General features: G+C 39.3%; 3 protein-coding genes across 3 annotated transcripts; 2 read left to right on the forward strand and 1 right to left on the reverse strand.

Moving 5' to 3' along the window:
* The first annotated feature begins 5,091 nt into the window (after positions 1 to 5,091).
* On the forward strand, positions 5,092 to 6,843 carry LOC110876452. Its single transcript, XM_022124626.1, has 4 exons — positions 5,092 to 5,177; positions 5,221 to 5,281; positions 5,985 to 6,053; positions 6,151 to 6,843. The coding sequence occupies exons 1-4, from the start codon at positions 5,092 to 5,094 to the stop codon at positions 6,841 to 6,843; spliced, it is 909 nt and encodes a 302-aa protein (XP_021980318.1).
* Positions 6,844 to 8,247: 1,404 nt separating this feature from the next.
* Positions 8,248 to 10,035, forward strand: LOC110878878 (salicylate carboxymethyltransferase). The gene is made up of 4 exons (XM_022127266.2): positions 8,248 to 8,404; positions 8,706 to 9,119; positions 9,218 to 9,472; positions 9,561 to 10,035. Exons 1-4 carry the CDS (start codon positions 8,330 to 8,332, stop codon positions 9,918 to 9,920), a joined length of 1,104 nt encoding a protein of 367 aa, XP_021982958.1. The 5' UTR covers positions 8,248 to 8,329; the 3' UTR covers positions 9,921 to 10,035.
* A 2,282-nt stretch (positions 10,036 to 12,317) lies between these two features.
* LOC118481784 lies at positions 12,318 to 13,343 on the reverse strand. The gene is made up of 3 exons (XM_035977048.1): positions 13,301 to 13,343; positions 12,985 to 13,244; positions 12,318 to 12,914 (listed from the first exon to the last, which is right to left on the reverse strand). The coding sequence occupies exons 1-3, from the start codon at positions 13,341 to 13,343 to the stop codon at positions 12,318 to 12,320; spliced, it is 900 nt and encodes a 299-aa protein (XP_035832941.1).
* Positions 13,344 to 24,617: the final 11,274 nt, after the last annotated feature.

The following is a 24,617-nucleotide window of genomic DNA, read 5'->3' on the forward strand; positions in this document are numbered from 1 at the left end:
GGGTAACAATCTTTGGGACAAGCTTTGTTAAGATCTTTAAAATCTATGCACATTCTCCAAGAGTTGTCGGGTTTCTTGACCAAAACCGGGTTTGCAACCCATGATTGGTACTTGACTTCTCGGAGAATGCCGGCCGACACAAGTTTTTCAACCTCTTGGCAAGCTGCCAGGCTTCTCTCGGGTGCCAGGCTTCTTTTCTTTTGGACCACTGGTTTGACATCCGGTGGTATTCTTAATTCGTGCTCGGCAATGTTCCGAGGGATCCCGGTCATATCTTCTGGACACCAAGCGAATACATCACTGTAATGTGCTAGCAGCTTTTCAAGATATGAAAGGGTCTCCTGAGAAAGGTTTGGGTTGACTCTTATCCGTTGCTCAGGGTATTTAGGGTTTATGACCAACCCTTGCCTGTCTTCTTCACTGTTTGAGCTTTCACCCTCAATCATGTAAGCTTCCTGCGAGGGTTGAAGGGTTGTTATCCCCCTTTCAGTAGGGAATTTGACCGTGCCATGGCCAACAGACACTGCCATGTAAAATGCACACTGTCCGGGCCTCCCTATGATCACGTTATAACTTGAGGGGATGTTGATAACCACAAAGGTTAATGATTGGGTTCTCTCTTTTAATCCTTCACTGAAACGAACATCAAGGGTTAGCTGCCCCAAAGGCTTGAGGGGTATGTCGGCGATACCTTTTATAGAGGTTCCAGAAGGTTGAAGCCTTGAACGTTCTTCATTGCTTAAACGGTTGAAGAACTTTTCGAACATGATTTCGGTGGTTGCCCCAGTATCTATGTATGCTTTACATGTTTGCAGTGTTCCCACGGTGGCTTCTATCACAAGAGGACTGGGAAGTGGGTCCTTCTTCGTAGGGGGGAAGCAGACACACTGAAGCTCCCAGGCTTCCAACCGCTGCCTCTTGTGAGGAACCTTTTCATCAGAGTATACCATATTGACTTCCTTTCCCTTGCCTTCAGCCATCTTGTCTCGAACTCCTTTTACCAAATGGGCGAGTTCTCCTGACTTAACAGCCTCTTCAATTATCTTTTCTAGTTGGAAGCAATCGTTGGTGTGGTGTCCCTTTTCCTCATGAAACTCACAGAATTGCGTGGAGTTCTCATTTTTTCTGCTTTTGGGGAGAGGCCTGGGAGGTCTAAAGTTTTGTTTGACTTCTTCTGTTGCCAGGATTTCTTGAGGGGTTTTTGTGAGGGGAGTGAAACTTATGCCTTTTTCTCTGCTTGAAGGGTTCCGACCTTCAGACCTTCGAGAGTCTGAACCCTTTGGGCGTCTGTCATAGGAGTTAAAGTTTCCCATCTTTCTAGCTGGGCTATTGCTTCGCCAGCCGGACCCTCTTTTCCTTTGTTCCTTGATGTCTACAGCTTCCTCTCCCCGAATGTGAGCTTCGGCCCTTTCAAGGGCTTCTTCCAAGGTTTTGGGCAGAGACTTGTTGAAATCTCGTGTGAGGTATTTAGAGGTTATGGCGTTCATAAAGCCGGCCACTCTCATTTTCTCGTCTGCCCCCACATAGGTCAGACCTTCCTTTTTGTATCGTTCAATGAATGCCCGAAGACTTTCATCATCACGTTGTTTTATCTGGAAGATTACTGTTGCGTCTTTGACATATCGCCTTTGTTGGGAGAAGTTTGCCAGAAAACCCCAGCTGAGATCGTCAAAGCTTCGAATGCTTTGAGCAGGTAGGTCGTTGAACCAGATTCTAGCGGATCCAACAAGAGTTTGCATGAACATTAGGCAACATTCAGTGTTTGACCATTTTTCTATTCGAGCTGCACCAGTGAAGATCTGGAGATGATCCTCAGGATCTTCAGTCCCATCATACGTTCTGATGTGGGTTGGCATCTTGATCTTTGATTGAAAATCATAATCGGCTATCTGCCTTGAGAAGCATGAAAGGTTGCTTGGCTTATAGGGTTTAGCCAAGTCCTCTTCAGGCCTTGTATCTATATTGTTACTATTGCCGTGATTCCCCTGAGTGGCTAGCACTTGATTAATGAAGTGTTGCCACGGGAAGTTGGCCATCATCTGGGTCATCATATTGGGTATGAGGTTGAAGCCTTGAAGGCTTCCTGGACCAACCGAGCAGTTTATTCCAAGAGGGGTGCTAGTAACAGCACTTCGTGCTAAAGGGAGCACGGACAAAGCTTGCTCCCATGTGGTTGTTACAGAAGCTGGATAGCTTGTCACTGGGGACTGTAGGAGCTAGTCAAGCGTTAGCTCGTGTCCCAAAGGAGCACCACTAGTAATTGGTTGGGAAGAGAGGATAGGATGTACCGTAGGATTTGTCATAGTGGACAGATAAGGGTGAGGGTTTGGAGGGTTGTTGGGACCAGCCTCACTTCTTGTGGTAAAAGGAGGTAGGGGTGGTCCGGGAGACAGCGTTGGCTCAGGTTCGTCATAATCTAAACGAATCCTTATACCCTTTTCCCTTTCTTTACTCACATGCTGGTTAAGAAGTGACCTTAACTCAAGGAAATTATTTGCGACCCCCTCGGGGGTAAGTTCAACACGTGCTGGGGTGTCAGATACACCGACATTGGGAGATGGAGCCCCAGATCTGGATGGAGTTGGTGTGTTGAAGGTAAAGAACTCGGGTGTGCTCCCCGGAGTCGAGAAAGATGTTGGTATAGCCACATGAGCTTGGCCACTACCCGGGGTGGAAGTGTTTGGAATCTGATTTACTTCTCCCGGAGATCCGCTTTCAGACATGGTGACTTTAAGTGAAGAGAGCTACACTACTAGGTCTTTTTTGAGAAGAAATAGTGGCGTAGCCCCACGGTGGGCGCCAACTTGTTGATGCAACAAACACGAGACCAAAGATAGTAGCTGAGTTGATTAGGCAAAAAGGTTGAAGGGTTCAACCTTGCCTAACGCAGGTCGCGGGGTCCCCCCACGTTTGCAAGACGTGGAAGGAGGTTTACTAGTTTGTAATTGTTGTTTGCTGAAGGTTCTTTCTCCGAGACGTACTCGGATCCAGAAGTGAGAGCAAACAGAATGTGTGTGGTGGATGTGATAAGGAGTGACTTGGACGTGAGCAAGTACTCCACGAATGACCAGAGATGAGAGAATCTCAACTGATCGGGATGTTTTTTGGAGTAAATGAGATGTCTTTTTATAAGGGAAGACATCTCCCAAAGTGGCATGTACAAGACTAGTAATCCTGCTTGCAGTGGAGGGTTTCCCCTTTTGGGGTTGAAGGCTTTTGACCCCTGGGTAATAACGTGTATTGTGCAGACCTGCTTTGCTTTTGCGGGCGTGGGTTGGTGAAGCGAGCTCTGGATGTGATTGATTACTGTTTACTCCTCGCTTTTCCCATTTTACAGCTTTTCAACCAGTGAACCATTTAACCATTTAAGCATTTGCATATCTAGTCACTTTATTTAATCTTAGGCTACCCCCGTCATCAAAATGTAAAACCCTAGCCATGCCCTTCGGATGAATCTGACCAAAGGAAACCCGGTAATACTCTAACAAATTCAAAACAAACAGAGAAAACGGATAGCGAAGGTTTGAAAATTCAAAGTGACGGCAATAAAGTGCGATGAAACCAGTGGGGCATTTATCAATCGAAGCATCACACGCAGGAGCAGTAGGTGTAAACTCAATCCCAATGCCATATTCCTTACAAAACAACTCTACTTCCTCTTGGGTTAACCGGGAAAAGGATCTTGCTAAATCCTTAAGGGCACCCATTTTTGCAAGAAAATTATGAAAAAGTAAAGCAGAGGATAAACAACACTAACCTTGAAAGAAAAGGGAGATACTTGCAGAAAATACTTGATGCAAAAATGAAACGGCAGTTAAGGAAAATATAAAACAAGTTAATATAGGGGCAAAAACGTAAATAATAACTTCTGCAAAACCGCCACCCTATCTACTGTCATACATCAGTCAAATCAACTATCAATCATTTAAAATTCAAATTCAAATATTAACTACCTTCAGCCTTTCAACCCGTCAAGCAACGAACCCTTGAAACCTTCAAGCAATAAAACACATGCATAAAAGTCAGAAGTCTTTGAGCACACTACCCAAAAACCTCTGACTTGGGGGGCTGATGACGGGGGTAGCCCAAGATTAAATAAAGTGACTAGATATGCAAATGCTTAAATGGTTAAATGGTTCACTGGTTGAAAAGCTGTAAAATGGGAAAAGCGAGGAGTAAACAGTAATCAATCACATCCAGAGCTCGCTTCACCAACCCACGCCCGCAAAAGCAAAGCAGGTCTGCACAATACACGTTATTACCCAGGGGTCAAAAGCCTTCAACCCCAAAAGGGGAAACCCTCCACTGCAAGCAGGATTACTAGTCTTGTACATGCCACTTTGGGAGATGTCTTCCCTTATAAAAAGACATCTCATTTACTCCAAAAAACATCCCGATCAGTTGAGATTCTCTCATCTCTGGTCATTCGTGGAGTACTTGCTCACGTCCAAGTCACTCCTTATCACATCCACCACACACATTCTGTTTGCTCTCACTTCTGGATCCGAGTACGTCTCGGAGAAAGAACCTTCAGCAAACAACAATTACAAACTAGTAAACCTCCTTCCACGTCTTGCAAACGTGGGGGGACCCCGCGACCTGCGTTAGGCAAGGTTGAACCCTTCAACCTTTTTGCCTAATCAACTAAGCTACTATCTTTGGTCTCGTGTTTGTTGCATCAACAAAAGCGAAGTAGAACAAAAGATTCAACTCCGTTAATGGAACACGGTCACACATATTGACTCCAAACCTTTGGTCAGAAATCCAGGCACACCATTTGGTTCCAACCTTAGACCGGACGGTATGGGGCTCGTCCCCAGACCCATCCCCTTGCCGCCGCCCCAGCCTTGCCACCCCCTTGCTCCGTCGCCGTCCAGGTGTCGTCCTCTTCGTCCGCCCACAGCCGCCCAAGCCGGGCCTCACCCCCTCACACACACCTATACATACATACATACACATATATAAAGGGGTTCATCCCCCACCCCTTAGGTCCATCCCCTTTAGGCCCATTCTCACACCCGTTTGCGTGGCGGTCTACGTGACGACCTATACTTGGAGGATTACCCTCCTCCATACCTTCCAGTCTTATAGATGGTGCATAATTTGAAGGGATGGAGATGGTTGAGCAACGATGAAGAAAGTGAATGGCTTGGGAAGGGGAAGGGGTTTCAAGAACGGTAATTTTTTCATTTTTGCTTTTATAATTTATAATTTTTTAAGGGTGTTGCTAAATATACCCTTTTTCTTCAAATTTTTACTGGCTACACCCCTCCCCTTTGAAGTTTGTAAATAAAAACAATGAACCCCTGTGTTTTCTCATTTTTTAAAATTACATAAGGAACTATCCCTATTTTTTATAGGGGTTTAACCACTTCCCATAATTTGAATACTTACATAAACGTGTTTTGCTTTTACATTAGAACGGCTTCATAACAAAATTCCTGCTGGTTGAAAGAAGGAGATTAAGAAAGACCTTGAAAAATGATTTAGTGCAACTTTGATTTTCATCAAAAATCTAATTGATTAAGTGTTCTTGGTATGTATTCATCTTTCTCATTAATATAGTTCTTCTTCTTTTTTTTTTTTTGATTGAGTAGTTATAAGAATAATAGAATTTGCGGATCAAATTTTACCACAAATCAATTACCAGATGTTTGTAGTGGATTTACAAAGAAACAATTACCTTTATAATATTTGTCGTTCTTAATATATAGTACATGTTAGGAACACTTCTGCTATCAATTTATTCTCGAATCTGCAAATTAAACAGAAGTGTTTGAAAAGAAAATAAATTAACTTATGCATGAAGACTTCCTGGTTGTGTGTTAATATATTATATTACTGTATTCCTAAATTCCTTTTGCTGCTGTATATACCTTATTTGATATACAGTATATATTAATTAATATATTATATTATGTACTATATTATTGTATTATTGTATATGTTAATAATTGTTTTCGAGTTTATGCCTCTGATATTAGTTATCACGGTTTATCATAGTTCGACATCAAGAGTTATACAAAAAGATGTCCGTATTTTCTACCGATCAGGTATAAGTTTTATTTCAAGGATGAAGCTATGATTATAAGCTTGTATTGATAATGTTTGTAGTCATATGTCCCAACCCTAATATTAGTTTATTTTTAGGAGTTCAAATCTCGTGAAGAGATGATGGAATGGGTTCAAAACACCGCACGCGATGTTGGCGATGTTATCGTCACTAAGAGATCAAGAACAAAGCCAAATGGTTATTCTAGAGTCATACTAATGTGTGAACGTGGTGGTGTGTATAGGTCTGTTAAAGGTACAAGTAAAGCTACTGGCACCAAAAAAATAAACTGTCCATTTGAATTGATCGGAGCATATACAAAAATGAATGATTGTTGGAAGTTAGTTCATATACGAGATGAACATAATCATCCGCCCGCACAACATATGGAGGGGCATGCATTTGTAGAGCGATTGTCACGTAATGACTTTCAATTAGTAGCGGAGTTGACAAAGAAGCATGTGGCGCCACGGGATATTCTTGGTACTATAAAAGAGCAGAATGGAGATAATGTCTCTACCCTTAAAACCGTATACAATGCACGCAATAAAATTCGAAAGATAAACCATAAAGGAAAAAGTCCAATGCAGGTTGTTATGTCTCGTTTACAAGAAAATGGTTATACTTATTATACTTCCATCAATAGTATTTCAAATGAGTTGGAATCGTTATTTTTCGCTCATGAGACATCGTCAGACTTATTGCATGCTTTCCCACATGTGATGCTTATGGATGCCACGTATAAGACAAACAAGTATAATATTCCCTCATTGCTAATAGATTTTGTGTGATTGTTCACCTTTTAAGCATCGCCGGGAATCAAACTTTCTTCCCTCTATTGCTCGGTCCCAACCAAGTCCGTAGCCCTCATCAAGTGGTATCGCTTGTTCATGTTCATACAAACCATTTCATCCATGTTAAATTAGAAGGTGACTATCCGATGCCTCTACCCAACAATCTTTGGAGTATGAACCAAAGTGACGTCGCAGCAGATTGGAAAGTTATGTACATATCTCGCATAAACAAGTATAGGGAGCTGATGAACCCTAATCCAGACCGAAGTGTACAATATGTTGGTTAAACTTTAATTGCAATTTTTTTTTGTTAAACTTCATTTGTTACTTATGGATAAGAACCTTCTAGATGCATGTTTGGATTGACACAACAAAATGAATAATTGAACATTCTTGTTTTTTCAGAAAATTTTTTCTTTGCTTTGGATTGGACACACTAATATAAATAATCGAACATTCTTGTTTTTTCACAAAGAATTTTTCTACTTTGGCTTTGACATGTACTATTTTTGCTTACAATGTACCGTTTCATTGTTAGAATTGTTTATATATTTCTAGTGAAAAATGATTTCGATTGATCATGCTGTTTATGAAAATCAATTTCTGTAATTAAAAATGTTGATTCAGTTCAAGCTCCAAATGTATTCAGCCCCAAACCTCCATCAGATATTGTCATGGTATAAAAAATGTGAGTAATGGATTTTTAAAGGGTGGAATTTGAAAAGTTTTAAAATGTTTTTTTATAAAAAGGGGGTGCATTTAGTAAAAAGGGGTGCATTTAGCCGACCTCATTTTTTAAACAAATTTACAAACCAAACACCTAGAAGGATTTCATTCAAATTTCACTTCCATTAAAAAAAACTCTCAAACCAAAACAAGCTCCATAATTTATTCAATACCAAATTGTTTTGTAGATATATCATGAATAACACAATTAATCATGATTTTCACGGAACTAATTAATTAAATAAATAAATAATGCTTGACTGTTCTTAAAACATATAATATAATTTATCACCACATATGGCACGTGTTTGTCTGAAATTCAAAGCATGTTTTTTTTATAACATATATTTTAATCGTGCAAACCATGATCCAAAACTTTAAGGGAGTAAAGCATGTGGACATATTTTTCTAAATTTGGCATATATGATAGAGACGACAGAGTAATATGAACACATAGTTAAATTTCCCATCTGACACCTCAACATTACCTATATATTAAATGTTAAACGAAAATACAGTAAATAAATAGTTAATGCTCTCAACAACCATTATGAAGTATGAAAAGAATATACCGTTTTTTTATTATAATTATAAAAAAATATCGTAATGCAAGATACGTAGAAAATATGGGTCTCACCATCAACATGTCTATAAATAGAGGTAGCCAATACTCAAGAGGCATATTCGAAGGTGTAGCCTGAGTGAGAAAGTAGTACTGTGTAGTTTGGTGGTGTGTGTGTGACAGTGTGAGAAAGGTATGGACGTCGCTCAGGTGCTTCATATGAATGGTGGTGATGGAGATTATAGCTATTCAAACAATTCTCTTCTACAGGTACTTTGCATCTTTTGCATATATAACCTCGTAAAATATACAAGCGTAGAAACATATGTATTTTTTATTGATTTACCTTTCTATAATTTATTTGAGTGATGTGTCGTAGCTCATTAAACTCATGATTTGTCGACATGCATGTGTTCTTGAAAGGCCTATCTGATCCTTTAAAGCTAGCGTATATATTTAGCACCCTATACATAATATACAGCATATGCATATATATATATGTATGTTTGTATTATTGGTGTATACTTGCAGAAATAGATTCATAATTTTTGTTACAATTGATGTATGGCAGAGAAAGGTTATATCAATGACAAAACCTATAATTGATGATGCTTTGGCCGATCTCTATTCTGCTATGAACTTCCCCAAAACCCTAATCATGGCGGATCTTGGATGTTCATCTGGACCAAACACATTATTAGTGGCATCCGAGCTCGTCAAGTCAGTTGACAAGATCCGACAGAAATTTGGTAACGATGAATCACCCGAAATACAGATCTACTTGAACGACCTTCCACATAATGATTTCAACACCATTTTTCTCTCGGTTTCAAAATTTCAAAAGAATCTTACAAATCAAATGGTGCCCAGCTCTTCTTCACCATGTTATGTTTCTGGTGTTCCTGGATCATTCTATACAAGGCTTTTTCTCAGCAAAAGCATTCATTTTGTCTACTCTTCCTATAGTCTCATGTGGCTTTCCCAGGTTGGTTCTCTCTCTCTCACACATACACTTTTCATACATACGTACATGTGTATATGTGTGACAATAAACTAATATTGGAATAAATTATTATTGAGCAGGTTCCTAAAATGATTAATACAAACAAAGGGAACATATACATGTCAACGACAAGCCCACCTAACGTAATTAAAGCTTACCATGAGCAATTTCAAAGAGATTTTTTGATGTTTCTCAAGTGTCGTAAGGAGGAGATGGTGAGCGGAGGGCGCATGGTTTTGACAATACTAGGGAGGCAAAGTGATGATCCATGTTCCAAAGAATGTTGTTATGTCTGGGACCTCTTAGCAACATCTCTAAACGATATGGTTGCTGAGGTATCAATTATTGCTTCATTACATTCTTTCATTCTTGGAGAAATAAAGTAAAAATATTTCAATGCTAATCTTTATTTTTTGAAAGCAGGGACTTATAGATGAAGAGAAACTGGATTCATTTAATATTCCACAGTACACTCCTAGTCCTAAAGAAGTCTGTAATGAAGTCGAGAAAGAAGGGTCGTTTGCAATTAATCGCCTTAAGGTTTCTGAAGTGGATTGGGATGCTTGCACGGACAACAATGTTAACTCATTAGAAGAGGATGCACAAGGATACAATATGGGAAAATGTATGAGAGCTGTTGCGGAGCCTTTGATCTTGAGTTACTTTGGCGAGTCGATCATTGAGGAGGTGTTTGAGAGGTACACGAATAATATCAAGATTTGCATGTCGAGAGAGAAGGCCAAACTCGTTAATGTCACTTTGTCAATGACCCGAAAAGGGTGATCCTCTTATGCTTAAGAAACATGCAATTGTTCGGATTGATTTGCTTAAGAACGTTAGAATGTAATATTTTGCTTTTTAGCAAGGTTTGAATAAAATGTTCCATTTCAAAATGCTATCTTTTGTGTCTCATAGCCTAGTAAAGTTAAGTCATGTTGGATAAAAAAATTACTTTCTAAGGCAAATTTTATTAAAAGAAAGAGGGAACATACAAGACAGAACATTACATACAAGATCTAAAATTCTACAAATCAAAAGACAACCAATTGGACCAATCTATTACGCCTATTTATCACCCATAAGAATCCGCACATCTTAATTTCATCCACTAGATTAGCGATGCTAACTTCCTTCGAGGAGAAAATCACTTCGTTTCTTAGTTTCCAAAAGGCCATTAAGATATTAGAATTAAGGCATGAATTGCTTGTTTGTTAGTGACTTACCCGGGCATGGATTTGTGTACTTCAAGGAGATGTGAGTAGAAGAACCCGAAAATATGAGTGGTAGCACACCAACTCGTGATATGTTGCCAAATGATCATGTGAACATAGCAACTGAAGAATAAGTGATCGGTCGTTTCCTTTGCTTAGATACATAAGGGACAATCTTTTGTGGCTACATGAACCCCTTCTAGTTCTAGTTTGGGCGACCCTTGTGGGAATTCCATCTAAATCTACCCTTCTTCAGTACCCAATTATTCCAATTAAATTTGTATCCATGTGAAGTAACCTCATATAGTATTTGATCAAAACCCAGCCCGCCCGTACTTTGGTGGTAAAAATTCAAATCTTCTCGGACTATGATGAAGGGCCTACACCACACGTCTCCAAAGTCTGTTTTTTTTTTCCATCTTAAATCTCCAAAACCATTTAGGATTTTATTGAAGTCACTCACATTTCCCAACCAAGTCCTCGTGCCTTAACCGGTGCCGTCACATCCATCCATTTAACCCATGCCATTTTGTTTTTACCCATCGAATCTCCTCAAAATAAATTTTTTTGTATTCTTTCCATACGGAACATGGTGCTTTAAATAAGTAGAAGTAGTATGTTAGAAGGCTATCCAACACCAACTCAATTAATGTTACTCGCTCACCGATGGAAATGTTGGATGCCTTACAAAGTGACAGGCGACTTTGAATGATTTCAATGATCGGGGCCCAATTAGATATGTGGTTCGTATTAGCCCCAACTATAATAAACAGGTAGATAAAAGGTAGGACTCCCCTTTGACGTTTGAGGATGGAGGCAAGATTGTCTAGATCTGCATTATCCACCCCAACTCCATATAAGCTTGACTTTATATGGTTGATTTGCAATCCAAATGCAAGGGAAAAACATCTCATAGGCCGTGAGTAATTCCTAGCATTATGAGCCGACCATTCTCCAACAATAAGCATGTCGTCTACAAAAACAAAATGAGATAGACAAGGCCCACCCTAGGCAAGGGGATGCCATGAATAACGCCAACTTGTACGACACTTGACACAAAAGATGAGAAGGCTTCCATAGCTAATATATAGAGGAAAATCGTTAATAGATCTCTTTGCCTGAACCCTCGCTCATAATGGAATTCCGAAGTCAGAGACCCATTAACAAGAATATAGGATTTAGAAGAGACAAGAATACCTTTTATCCATTTCCCCCAAAGAGTTGGAAATCTCATTTGTTCCAAAACCTCATCCACAAAAGACCAACAAATAATGGAGTGATGGAGAGTGTTAAATCTGGATGCTAAAGTGTTTAAATTATGCGTTTTAGTGCATTTTAGGCGGTTATATATTTCAAATGTGACAACTACGAGTTCTTGTGGTCTTACAGGTTAACCGTCTAAATCTGTGAAGTTAGAGGACTTGGTGATAAAGCAAAACAAGCAAGGAGGATTATCAAGAGATATCACAATATTCGGGACTTAATTCGGGCCAAGAGATAATTTAAATGTGCAAAGAATGCAAAACAATGAAGTCGAGGGCCCTTTATGTCATTACTTAAAAGTTAACATGCATGTAAGTAATGAAGCTGAACTATGGTAGAAAAAAAGGAGAACACAACAGGTTGTAGGCGTAGCCTACGGGGCATAGAGCATAGTCTACGGTTGAAATACATGCATGTCACTAAGGGTGTTAGGAGTGGTTAAACACTTTGGAGTGGCAAACCAAAAAACCGACCAATCAGAGTGCGCCATCTCAATTAGTCAAAAGTGTTTAAACTTTGCTGAAAATTGTTGGCAATGGTTTAAACACTTGCTGAGTGGCAAACTTTTTTTTTTATTTTCTGTTTTTTTTTTAATTTAAGATAAAATGGAAAAAACATCAACTTTTTATAAATAAAAATAAAGCATTACATTTTAAATAAAAATAAAGCATTACATTTTAAATAAAATCTAACTTTAAAAAAAAAACTAAAAATCACAAGGCCATCCATATTTTTTTGCGATCTCACGTTTTCTAGCGAGTGTGATTTCCAACATCGCAGGGTGAACATTGTTGGTAGGCCGATTATACGTCTCCAAGTCCTTGTCGAACATTGTTTGTCGCAACGCCTCTCGTTGCTCATCCGCCAAGGTCAAGTATTTTTCTTCTTGTATACGTTTAATTTCCATTATCTCTTTTTTCATGGCCTTGTACTCTTCGAATTTGTGTGTTATATCTCTTGGATCTTCGTTTCTTGAAGACGGCCCTTTGTCCTTTTTCTCCTTTCTCGTTTGTCGTCTTGGTGGTGGTGAAGGATCCTCGTTTATGTCGGGAATACCGAATCCGCTCGAGATTTTGACATTCGGTGATCCTCGTGTATAATATCCCGAATCCGAAGACTTTCTTTTTAGACCCGAGCGGGAGCTTTCTTCATTCAACAAAGGTAACGGCGACCACTTTTGATTTGTTCTAACAATCTCCCAAACCACAATATGAGCAAAATCAATTTTTTCTTTGCTTTTGTAATCCTTTAGCGCTTGCTTCATTACATAAGCATCGTCCTCCCCGCTAGGACGTAAACGATCCTAAAATAATAAATTATCAACAACTTAATCCAAATATTTCGTTAAAAAATAAACCGTATAAAAAAATTACCGCTTGATGAAATAGACCGTTGAATGTGTTAATTTTTGTTTGCATCGTCATCCATTTTGAGCCAACTTGGTGGTGGGTTCGGTTACTTCCTCCGACCGTTTCATTGTAGTGGTTTAGAACTTTCTTCCAAAACTCATCCGCCTTTTGTTGATTGCCTTTCTTTTTATTCAAAATGCAATTAACAAAAGCCTTTGCCAATGCCTCTTCTTGTCTAGGCGTCCAAGTTTCCCATTTCGCTTTTCCTTTTCTTTCCGGTTCGGCTACATTTTCGTTCACGGGATTTTCTTCAACCGCAACATCTTCATCCTCATCTAACTCTTATTCTTGGGTTTCCGCCACGAACTCCTCATCGGAGTCATCTTGTACGTTTCTCGGTGATTGTGACATTGGGGTTTGCAAGGTCTCGGTGATAGTGAGCTTGGGGTTTGAAAAGCAAACGGGTCAAAAGCATTTTGGGCTTCTATAGGGAGTAATCATAATAACCGGGTCGAGTCATCGTCGGACCGTGTTGGATGCAATTTTGGATGGGTTGGGTATCATAACCGAAAGGTTGATGCATGTCACACCCCAACCGATGGCGGAAACATCGGGATGAGACGAAGTGTGTATAGATTGCTAGAGACGTCATAACACTATGTGACAATATTTAATTTAATTCAAATTTCATTTCAAAACTAAATGTCATACAAAATTTAAAAGGAAATAACAACATTGTTTCAACAAGTAACATAACAACAAAAGATAGATAAATTTAGGTGTGTATCTAGCCACCCTAAACTTGTTTCATCAATCATCCATGCTTCAATAATCAACCTGCAACATGTATTAAAATAGAGTTTCAATGCAAAAGCAAAGAGCGAGTATACAAGTTTGTTTACATAGCATAATAGAATAAAAACTCATATCCAACATGAACATAATAAAATAGTTTCAGCCATGCTAGTTTACGCAGTCCAAGTGATAGCCCAAGTTTCCAATGCGTTAAAGTACCTAACCCAAAGTTTCACGGGAGGTTAATATGTCTCCTCCTAACAATACCCCTCGACTACAAATGGGGGAGGTGCATTACCCCTATAGCGCTACTATTGTTAAGGCGGAACTACACACAGGGATTAAACGTTCACATAGAACAAAATAGTCTCAAGTATCACAAGTTTCATGTTTCATGTTTAAATGGATAGAGCATGTTTCAAATAAGTTTCAAGTGTCACGTGTTTGAATATAGAATACATGTTGCATCCCAAAAATGTTTAAAGCAAAAAGGGATCGAGTATACTCACGGTGGTTGCAAGCTTTCCCACTTGAAATCCCGCGAGCGAGTTTGGTGGATGGATTAAGTTGGAGCACCTAGTCCTTCTACACAAGGAAACGTAGGTGTGTGAGTTTGGCGTATAACGGAAGATTATAATTTGGAGTTTAACATAACATAAAGTATGATATCAAAATAATCATCTTTAACTTATACTCTTATATGATACTACGTAACCACTAGGGTTATATTGTATTTCATGGGTAGTAAGCCCATTAGAATCATACTTGGAGTGTTAAGTCTTAGATGTCATTCTACTACCTTAACATATAAACACAAGTTTAATATTAAAGGTTCGAATGTGTGTATAGATATATTTAAGTATTACATACTATTAAGTTCAATATTTCAAGTAGGAGGTAGAAGATTAAGATCTTCGTTTAGGTACCTCGAGTCATTCATGAATGTCATGTATGGGGTAGGAAGAACATGCTTCCATTTAGGGACCCCTTGAATGTTCACCACTTCACTTGATGTAAAGACAACCAAGGATGGTCACGAACTAGGGTTAATACAAGTATGTAAATAACCTAAACTAAAAGAAATCATCAAATCATGTGAGGATTTTATGTTGGAACAACCCAAGTTGTTCCACAATCACTCATTCATCAAAGTCTAAGCTTGACATGACTTGTGGGTTAAATACCCTAACAAAACAGAAAGTTTATGAGGTTTAATCCTCTGATTTAAGTGTCTCAACCATGTTTTTAAGCTTAACCAACCATAAGAGGGGTTGTAAGCATTAGGACATTGGTGTGAGTTGTGTTAGACACAAGTTGGATGAAGTTTAAACAAGTATGTAACAAAACAGAAAGCTTTTGGTCAATTTCAGAGCAATTCCAGGTCTGATTTCTCCAAGGAGAAGTCAAGGAATCAAACTGCATGATTAACCAAGCAAGTAGGAAGAAGAATCAAGTAATTTCGTTAAGAAATGAGCAAGTTATACCAAGTTTAGTGCAAGAGTGTGAATCTGTCCGAAAATGCAGATTCTTGCTGGAACTTGAGAGTGTTTTTGAGAGATTTGAGTGTGATGAAAGTGTCCAAGTGCTTGGAGGACCTTGGGTACTTATAGGGAAGTGATTAGGGTTGATTAGAGGGGTTTACAAGTGCCAAAACTCGGTTTAAACCTTGAAATCCCGCTCAAAATTGAAGCTGTTCGCGACTGTCCATATTTTCAGCAAACCTGAGCCTCATGCGGCCCGCCTGGGATATCCAGGTAAGGTAACGCGGGCCGCGAGCCCTTTGTGGTTCGGAAACAAGTTTGTTTTTATTACATTTTGGCCCCTATAGTTGTGTAGTTGATGTTTTAAGGTGTTTTAAGGGCCATTCTTGTCAAAAAAGCATAGATTAGGATAAATCCAAGTATGAGGAGTATAACCCAAGTATAATTAAGCGTATGAGTATCAATCAAGTGTCGTTCTCGTTCGAAATACGTTCAATGCATAAGTTTAGTTTAATTACAAGTTTCACACATAGTTTCCAAGATTAACGATTAAACGTCGATTGATTCACGAAGTCGAACATACGAGCATACATAGAATGTGTATAACGTAAATGTAACAAAATACAAGCTTCATTAATGATCCAAGTCTCGGTTTGACAATGATTACAAAGAAGGGAACGATTACAAGAATACAAAGTTTCCAAAAATAGAAATACGAACAAAACTTTCTATAAATGGAAAGTACAAAAGAGCCGGGCGTTACAATGCATGGGTTGGTTAAAATAAAATGGAGGTTGGGTTTGATTCGCAAACCCAAGGTGCGGATGAAACGGGACACTATAACCACCCGAACCACGTTTATCTTGAGCCTTCGACTTCGAACCGGACCCTTCATTTTTTTCTTGCCTTCACCCTTGTTTGAGCCTTCCATTTTTTTTGAAAAGATTTAAGAAAAAGAGAGTGGAATGTAGTAAAATTGGATGAGATTGATGTTTGGTGAAAATGGATTTGAAAAAGTTAATTTATATAAGGTAAAAATGATTTTTTTTAAATAAACCAACGGCATTATAGTCGTTGAACCTCGTTCCCCGCATCGGCCTTGATCCCACGATTCATTAGTTTGTCGGAAATGGTAAACTGTTGACGGCGGTGTTTGCCACCGTTTGCCGACCAGTTTATCGCTCCACTCCTAACACCCTAAGTATAAAACGTAACCTACGGCAATACACCGTAGGCTAGTGAAGAATCATGGGTGCACGTGTGTTTTCATATTTGATATCACATCAATTTTTTTTGAAAGGCCAACAAACAGCAAATTTTATAAAAACACACCCAGGCCAACAGCTTGTTAACCTGGGACAGTTGCAGCGCTAAAACAAAAAACATACATCACCACAAGCAATTAAGAAACCATACAGGAAAGATCAAAAACACTCCAGTTTCCCCATGTTAGACCCAATGATTTAGACCGGTTACGGACCCACAGATAACTCAACGTCCTTATTTCCTCGATTAACCTTTCCATTTTTGGTTCTTTCTGGTTGAAAATAACTTCGTTCCTGCATTTCCAGATGCTCCATATTGTCGTCAGAATCACCGTATAATACGCCTTCTGCCACTTTCGGGGGCCGTTAACATGCATATGCATATTTACGAGGTCTTTGACATCTAGCGCGTAGAAGGGTCTTATGTTACACCACCTAGCCACAAAATCCCAGACCACTTGAGTGAAACCGCATCCCACGAATAAATGGTCTGCAGATTCATCCATTTCGCCACAAAATCTACATATAGTCGACTCTAAGTTCACCTGTCTCCTAGCTAGTGCCATCAATGTCGGAATACGATCCAAGGATAAGCGCCAAGCCAAGAAATTCACTTTTATTGGGGCCCACGAATTCCACTGAAATCCTGTACCCAGATCCGAAGACCTTACTTTTTGCACTAACCGCCTCATACTATTGACCGTAAAGCTTCCGGAGGCGTTTAACTTCCAAACCCAGTAGTCTTGACCTGTTCCAAAACTCACATCCGAAAGAGCCGCTGCAATTTCTTGTAACTCTCTGACCTCACATGTTGAATTTGGCCGCCTTTTCCATCGGGCTCTAAATCTGAAGACCCCATTCTCTTCCACCAAACGATCTGCCACCGCTACGTGTTTGCAACTTTCCAAGCAGAACAGATTAGGAAACCTGTTTGCCAATGGCTCTTCCCCAAACCAACATGCTGTCCAGAATTGTATATCCCTTCCATGACCCACCATCCCTTTAAACAAGCTCCTCAAATTTATACCTTCCTTGCTTAACTCATCTTGAATTTTCACTACTTGTTTCCACGGACCAGATATAGATAAACTTACTGGTATAAAATTCCATGAGCGTGCTGTATGGTGGAAGCTCCATATAACTTTTCGCCACAACCCATTCGGTTCCGCCTTAAAGCGCCACCACCATTTGGCCAACATAGATACATTAGCCTCCCATAACGAGCCGATACCCACCCCCCCATAATCCTTTGGGACTAAGACGTTATTCCACGCGACCCAAATTATTTTTTTCTGCTCCGGAGACGCCCCCCACAAGAAGTCTCTTCTGAGCCGCTCAAGATGGTTAATTACCTGTACCGGAGCCTTAAAAAGAGAGAAAAAATATGTTGGTAATGAGCTCAAAACCGATTTAATAAGAGTGATACGTCCGCCAAATGATAGTGTCTTTGCCTTCCACGCCGACAATCTTTTCTTGAAAACATCAAAAACCGGCCTCCAATTTTTAACCAAATTCATGTTGGCTCCAACTTGTAGCCCAAGATGCTTGAAAGGGAAAACCCCGGCTTTACACCTAAGGAGGGAAGCCATATCGCTCAATTGCACATCACTCACCCCCACTGCATGTAGATTACTTTTCTTAAGGTTCACCCGAAGACCCGATGCTAAGTAAAAACATCGAAGAATCCTATTCAAGTTGAGTACATTCTCCCTGGACCACTCTCCCACAAAGACCGCATCATCCGCATATAGGAAATGCGATAATAACGGACCGTGTGTAGAGCATTTAATCCCTTTATATAGCCCAATTGTGCATGCCTTTTTCATTACCCCGGAAAGTGCCTCCATAGCTATAATAAATAAGAAAGGTGATATGGGATCGCCTTGTCGAAGACCCCGATAACACTTGAACTCTTGGGTGGGTGACCCGTTAACAAGTACTGATGCCTTAACCGAAGACACAATTGCCATAATCCAGTTCCGCCACTTCAATGGGAAGTTCATTTGAGCCATGATTGAGTTTAAAAACTCCCAGTTGAGAGAGTCATATGCCTTCTCGATATCTACTTTGAAAATTAACCCTGCCTTTTTCCGACGCTTCAACCAAGGGATTAGTTCATTTAGGATAAGTGGGCCATCTAGTATACTCCGGTTCGCCAAAAAAGCGGTCTGCTCCTCGGATATTAATTTCTGCATGACCGTTTTCAACCGGTTCACCAAAACCTTTGACACCACCTTATTGATACTTCCAATTAAACTAATGGGTCTGTAATCTAAAAGTCCACCTGGATCATTGCATTTTGGTATCAAGGCTAAGAAGGATGACGTGCAGCCAATATGAATTGCTTCTTTCTCAAAAAATTCATCCATCATCATAATAAAATCATTCTGAAGTAATCCCCAACATTTTTTTATGAACCGAAAATTTATGCCATCCGGACCCGGAGCCCTATCTCCCTCGCAATCCCAAACCGCTTTCTTAACTTCCATAACCGAAAACGGCGCTACAAGCACAGCCGCCTCATCTTCCGTAATGGTAGCTAAGTTTGGGCAGATTAACACTGGTCTCGAACTCAATGGTTCTTGAAATTTTGAGGCAAAAAAATTACATACCGTGTCCTTTATTAAAGGCGGCGACGTGACCCAAATGTCGTTGATTCGCAACCCATTTAGCCGATTACTGCTGATGTTTGCATTAACCACTCCATGAAAATAAGCGGTGTTCTCGTCCCCCTCCACCGCCCATCTAACCCTCGACTTTTGCTGCAAATCCATAAATTTTAATCGATCTACTTCACTAATGAAACTTTTCAACTTGGCCCTTGTCTCAAGCTCGTGTGGCATCAAACTCCTTTCTTCTGCAATCTCCTCCAGTTTCTCTAACTGAGCCACCTTATCCACATACAAACCATCCCTAGTCGCCTTAAAGTTCTTCACCCAATCCTTAATTTTGAATTTGAGCCATTTCAGTTTGATTGACAGTCGGAGATCCGCAGGGCCGTCAAACGCAAAACCCGAACAAATCTGCTCCACGTACTCCATAAGCCCAGGCAGTTCAAGCCATGAGTTGAAAATTCTGGCCGGGATGGGCCCAAAATCATTGGGAATTGTTGTTAATAAAAGCGGACAGTGGTCTGAGACCGCGTTTGCTAGAGCCACCAAAAATGCTTCAGGCCACGTATTCATGAAATTGCGACACACCAGAAACCTATCAATTTTGCTCATTTTCATCCCATTGTCCGAATGATAGGTGTACTTCCTACCTCCCATTTGGTATTCCATAAGATCAGCCGAAGCTATAAACTGATTAAAAATGCTGCATTTAAGGCGACGAACTCAGAATTAAATCGTTCTGACGGGTCCCGGACCTCGTTGAAATCACCCAAAAAAACCCATAAACCAGCAACTGAACCGCGAATCAGCAAGAGGTCTTCCCATAATACTCTGCGCTCTAACGGATCATTCTGTGCATATATGTTGGCGATGTTCAAAGCCTCCCCGGTTGCTTTGAGGAACCCAGACACAATTAAACAATTCCGGTGTCGAGTCACCCCAGATCTACTGAAGACCATGGGATCCCACATCGATAGGAGGCCCCCGGATCTTCCAGTAGCATTTACAACCTCATACTCCAAAGCCGATCTTCCCCATAACCTACTGACAAACAACCTTATGTTCTCCCCACATTTTGTTTCCTGTATTGCTATGAATTGAACCCCATGTGACGTCTTCAACCCCTTCACCCACTCTACTTTCCGATGGTCTCTGACCCCCCTTAAGTTTACAGACATAAAATTCATTTATGCACATTTTGTCCACCTTCCCCAATAATCACTTCATTTACCTGGTTGAATCTTCCTTCCAATTGAAAACCAAGACTTGAGCCTACTGCCATAGTGCAATTCGCCTCCTGATGAATCTCTACTGGTACCGAATGAGGGTTTTCCTCTTCCGCAAAAGCCGTTCGACCGGTAGGCTCATCTATCCTCAACGAATGGCCATCTTCACCTACCTGATCAGCTACCTGATCTGTTTCGTTCTCCCGGTAGTCTCCCCAGTTCTCTCTGTTAATTCTCCTATACGAAGCTTGACCTAAATCCCCAGGAACCTCTTCTTCCAACCTGAATATCTCTTCTATGTTAAAAGGATCCGAGTCTCTCGAGTTTTCCGCAACCTGATTAAGGTCAGGGATTTCATCTCCATAGGCCTGCGTGGCTTTCTTACCTATCCGATTGGGCCTAAGAGTTATATAACTAGGCCTATCAGACTCCATATTGTTCTCTCTATGGGCTTCAGTTTCACAATTAAATTCATTTGGGCCCACATAATCACTTTCCACGTTCAACAAGTCCTTCTGTCCTGCATTACCCCCCTCTTCTCTCTCCTCATTTAAAACAAGTCCTTCTTTTTTTTTCATAACGCTTTCCACCAGACTCCTCTGAATTCGATACCCTACTTATCCTAGCTACCTAGGTTATTTAGGTTTTTGCATGACCCGTTCGACAGTTATCATGGAGTCAAAGGCTTTGTTAAAGTCCACTTTAAAAGTAAGGATTTTGATTTTGATTGCTTAGACCACGAGAAAAGTTCATCAATAATTAGTGGGCCATCTAGAAAGTTCTAGTTAAACAAGGAAGGCCGAGTCTTCCTTTAAGATAACCAACCCAATAACCCCTTCTAGCTATTTTGTAATTACCATAGAAATTACCTTACTCCCACACCTAATCAAATTAACGGGCCTAAAATCATTTAGGCTCATGTATTGTTGCACTTTGAAATTAGGGTGATAAAGGAAGAGGAATTGGCTGATCCAGGTTGCCTTATGGGAGTCACCCACCCCCTAATTTTTATGCTTAAAAAACATTGGTGAACCTATTCAGCACCTTAACCTAGGATTTTTGATCTAACCATGTCATCTTGTTGCCTAGTTCAATTCCTACAAGACATCCTATACAAATCGTGTTATCAATTTTCTCATTCAGAATATCCGGTGACATCGCCTCCGTATCCGAACGTGTTTCTGGAATATTAACTACCATGGGATGGTCTGTAAAGGGCTTGATTTCCTATCCTCCATCGATGTATCTGGTGGGTTCGGATTTTTATCTTCGGTTGGATCATAATTTAAATCTAAAGGCTTTGGCAAAGAGAAGTCAATGGTCGTATCCATTCCATCGAAATATGAGGTTCTTGGTCTCTTTTTGCTTATGCCTTCACCTGGCCCAAAGCACCAGAATTTGGGCTTGTATTGCATATAGGGCCAGCCTTCCCAAAAGATTTCCTTTTGCTTTAATTATGGGCATGTTGCCTTTGCCCTACTCCACTATTACTGCCTTTAATATCTGCATATAGAAAGATGTTGCATTTATTATCTCCATTTAGATATTGATTATACCTTATTTCATCCGATCCATTTCCATTTCCTTTCCAATTCTATTTCCATTTCCATTTCCAACGTATACATTTACCATGGTAGGGAATAGTGTTTCCCTGTCATTTGTTTAAATGGACGGCCATCAATCCCCTATTGACCAACCAGTTTATTATTTTTTACCCACTTTAAAATTACGTTTTTGCCCCCAGTTTAAAATTACGTTTTCGCTCCAAGTTCAAAATGTAATTACCCTGTTGCCCTCAGCTAAAAATTACTAAAAATTACGATTTTGCCATCGGTTCAACTTTTACGATTTTACCCTACGTCAAAATTACGTTTTCGCCCCAGCTCAAAATAAAATTATATTTTCCCTATCTCAAAATTACGCTTTTACACCGGTTTATTATTTTACACCCACTTTAAAAGTACGTTTTCGCCCCCAAGTTAAAAATTACGTTTTTTACCCCGGTTCAAACTAAAATTATGCTTTTGCCCCCAGCTTAAAATTACGATTTTCCACTCGGTTCAAATTACGCTTTCACCCTCAATTCAAAATTACATTTTTCCCCGGTTCAAAATAAAATTATGGTTTTCCCCTAGCTAAAAATTACGATTTTTACTCTCGCTCAAAATTACGATCTTGTCACCGTTTTAGTTTTCCTTTCTACCAAAACTATAGTACTGGTTTTTTAGTTTGTTGTGAATTATTCGGTCATCGCCCCGCAACCCGAACAAAGCACCAACTAGTTTTTTAACAATTTGGGAGATGTGACAATAGAATTCTCTTTTTTCTATTAAAGTAAAATGGTCCAACGTCAAAAGTGGCACGTGTGTCTTCGAGATTCACTTTATCATTAACTAGCAATAACATCCACACGTGTTGCGGCGCGGATACATTGCGAACATTAAATGGATTAGTCCAAATGTTATATGATGCTTCAACCATATAAAAACCCGTATTTCGACATATTTGATTGAAGTCAATGTAACCAGTTTAAGCAACGTGACTGGATCAAAACATAAAGCAAATCGAATTTATATTGTACAATCATAACATATCATATGTGACTCGACTCATACACAGAAAACGTGATGGGTATAACGAAAGAGTTGCCACGTTTAATCATAAGAGATTAATTGGAGCTTTTGAAAAAATGGAAAAAAAGAAACCACAATTTGACTCCAGTCGATTCGAAACAAACTTTATGAAACATTCATAAAATAAACACGAAAGCATATTATATTTGACCTGACTTCTTTCGCATAAAAAGTTTTTGTCGAAATGTACACCAACTCAAATTTATAGCGAAATGTACATAAAAATATGCACGTAAAAATGTTTTTTTAAAAAAAGACGTATTATATTTGACATGACTCGTTTCCTAGAAAAAGTTTACGTCGAAACATAGAGCAAATCAGACCCATACCGACACGTACATATAAACATGTACGTAAAATCAAATTTTAAGTAAAGGAGGTACAAGGGTAAAATCGAAACAAATTATTAGTAAAAAACTTAATAGGTTAAAAACATTCGTAAAATAGTGCCATGTAGCACTAATGCCACACCACTGCCAGTGACCACCAACATCGTAAAGACTCGTAAAAATAAAATAAATCAAAAAGGAAAATATAACACCAAACGAAAAGGATACATAAAATCGTTGAGCCACGCACACCCGTTATAGTGTGTTAATATGAAAAAATTAGGACGAAACGTAAAACGTAGAAAATAATAACTAAGCCGATCTAGGACCCGCGCGTTGTGATGAACCGGTCAAATGGAGAAAAATAGACGCGTTGCGACCGGTTGTCAAATGGGAATAATAATAAAAAGAAAAAACGTTGAACCTCACACGTATGTTGCGAAAGATTAAACGTACGGGGAAACAAAGTTGAAAATAAAAAAAAATTGTGATTAAATTGTAAAAGTTGAAAAATTTTATGCTAAAAATAAAAAAATCAAAAGGGTTAAAATTGAAAAATCAACTTTTCTTTTGAAATACTCCCTAAGCCTATAGTACAACAACATATAGCAACAAAATGTTGCTAATTTATATTATGGAAATGTGTAACGGTTCATCAACAACAACAACATGTGTTTAATCGAAACCCATGTTCAAAATCGAAACATCAATAGTGGTATTTGTGTCAAGATTAACTTCATCCATTGTGTCACACCTCAACCTGTGACGGATTATCCTTTAGAGCGGGATGATTGTCCAAAGCTTATGGCACTACTTATAGTTTCAAAACTAAACATATCACATTATTAAATCGTCACACCAAAACATATAAGTGCAATTATTCAACATAATTTCAAAAAGAAAATACAAAGAGAATTCCATTTTTTATTTATAAAGCAATCCTATGTGACTTTCATCATTGCATTATCAAGCTTCGTCTCCTGTACCACGTGTAAAATATTTTGGTCAACTACGAAAGCTGGTGAGTAAATCTAAGTTAAATAAAGATCAATTTATTTTGACAATAAACATGCAATCCATGTGATAATTGAATACAATAAATAACGAACAATAACTAATAAATAATTGGATTTGTCTTTTGTTGCAGCTGGCTTGTCACTTTTTCTGGGCCATCTTGCTTTTTCACCTAAGTTCTGCATTGCAAGGATTAGTTCATTGTTATCAACAGAAAAACAATATTCAGAAATAGGAGGATAATCCTCATCATCATCTTCCTGTTCTACTGCATGCACGTTCTGATTATCAGATTTATTGTA

The sequence above is a fragment of the Helianthus annuus genome, chromosome 9 (genome assembly GCF_002127325.2).
Source record: "Helianthus annuus cultivar XRQ/B chromosome 9, HanXRQr2.0-SUNRISE, whole genome shotgun sequence".
Classification (NCBI taxonomy): Eukaryota; Viridiplantae; Streptophyta; class Magnoliopsida; order Asterales; family Asteraceae; genus Helianthus; species Helianthus annuus.

Bases quoted from the DNA above. Each gene is read 5' to 3' on its own strand.
- LOC110876452 (XM_022124626.1), top strand. From the start codon at position 5,092: ATGGTGCATAATTTGAAGGGATGGAGATGGTTGAGCAACGATGAAGAA. The intron at 5,178-5,220 runs GTAATTTTTTCA...TAATTTTTTAAG, and splicing joins GGGAAGGGGTTTCAAGAACG to GGTGTTGCTAAATATACCCT. The intron at 5,282-5,984 runs GTTTGTAAATAA...CTCTGATATTAG, and splicing joins CTACACCCCTCCCCTTTGAA to TTATCACGGTTTATCATAGT.
- LOC118481784 (XM_035977048.1), bottom strand. From the start codon at position 13,343: ATGACTCCGATGAGGAGTTCGTGGCGGAAACCCAAGAATAAGA. The intron at 13,245-13,300 runs GTTAGATGAGGA...ACGAAAATGTAG, and splicing joins GCGGAAACCCAAGAATAAGA to CCGAACCGGAAAGAAAAGGA. The intron at 12,915-12,984 runs GTAATTTTTTTA...TTATTATTTTAG, and splicing joins ACGGTCTATTTCATCAAGCG to GATCGTTTACGTCCTAGCGG.
- LOC110878878 (XM_022127266.2), top strand. From the start codon at position 8,330: ATGGACGTCGCTCAGGTGCTTCATATGAATGGTGGTGATGGAGATTAT. The intron at 8,405-8,705 runs GTACTTTGCATC...GATGTATGGCAG, and splicing joins CAAACAATTCTCTTCTACAG to AGAAAGGTTATATCAATGAC. The intron at 9,120-9,217 runs GTTGGTTCTCTC...ATTATTGAGCAG, and splicing joins GTCTCATGTGGCTTTCCCAG to GTTCCTAAAATGATTAATAC.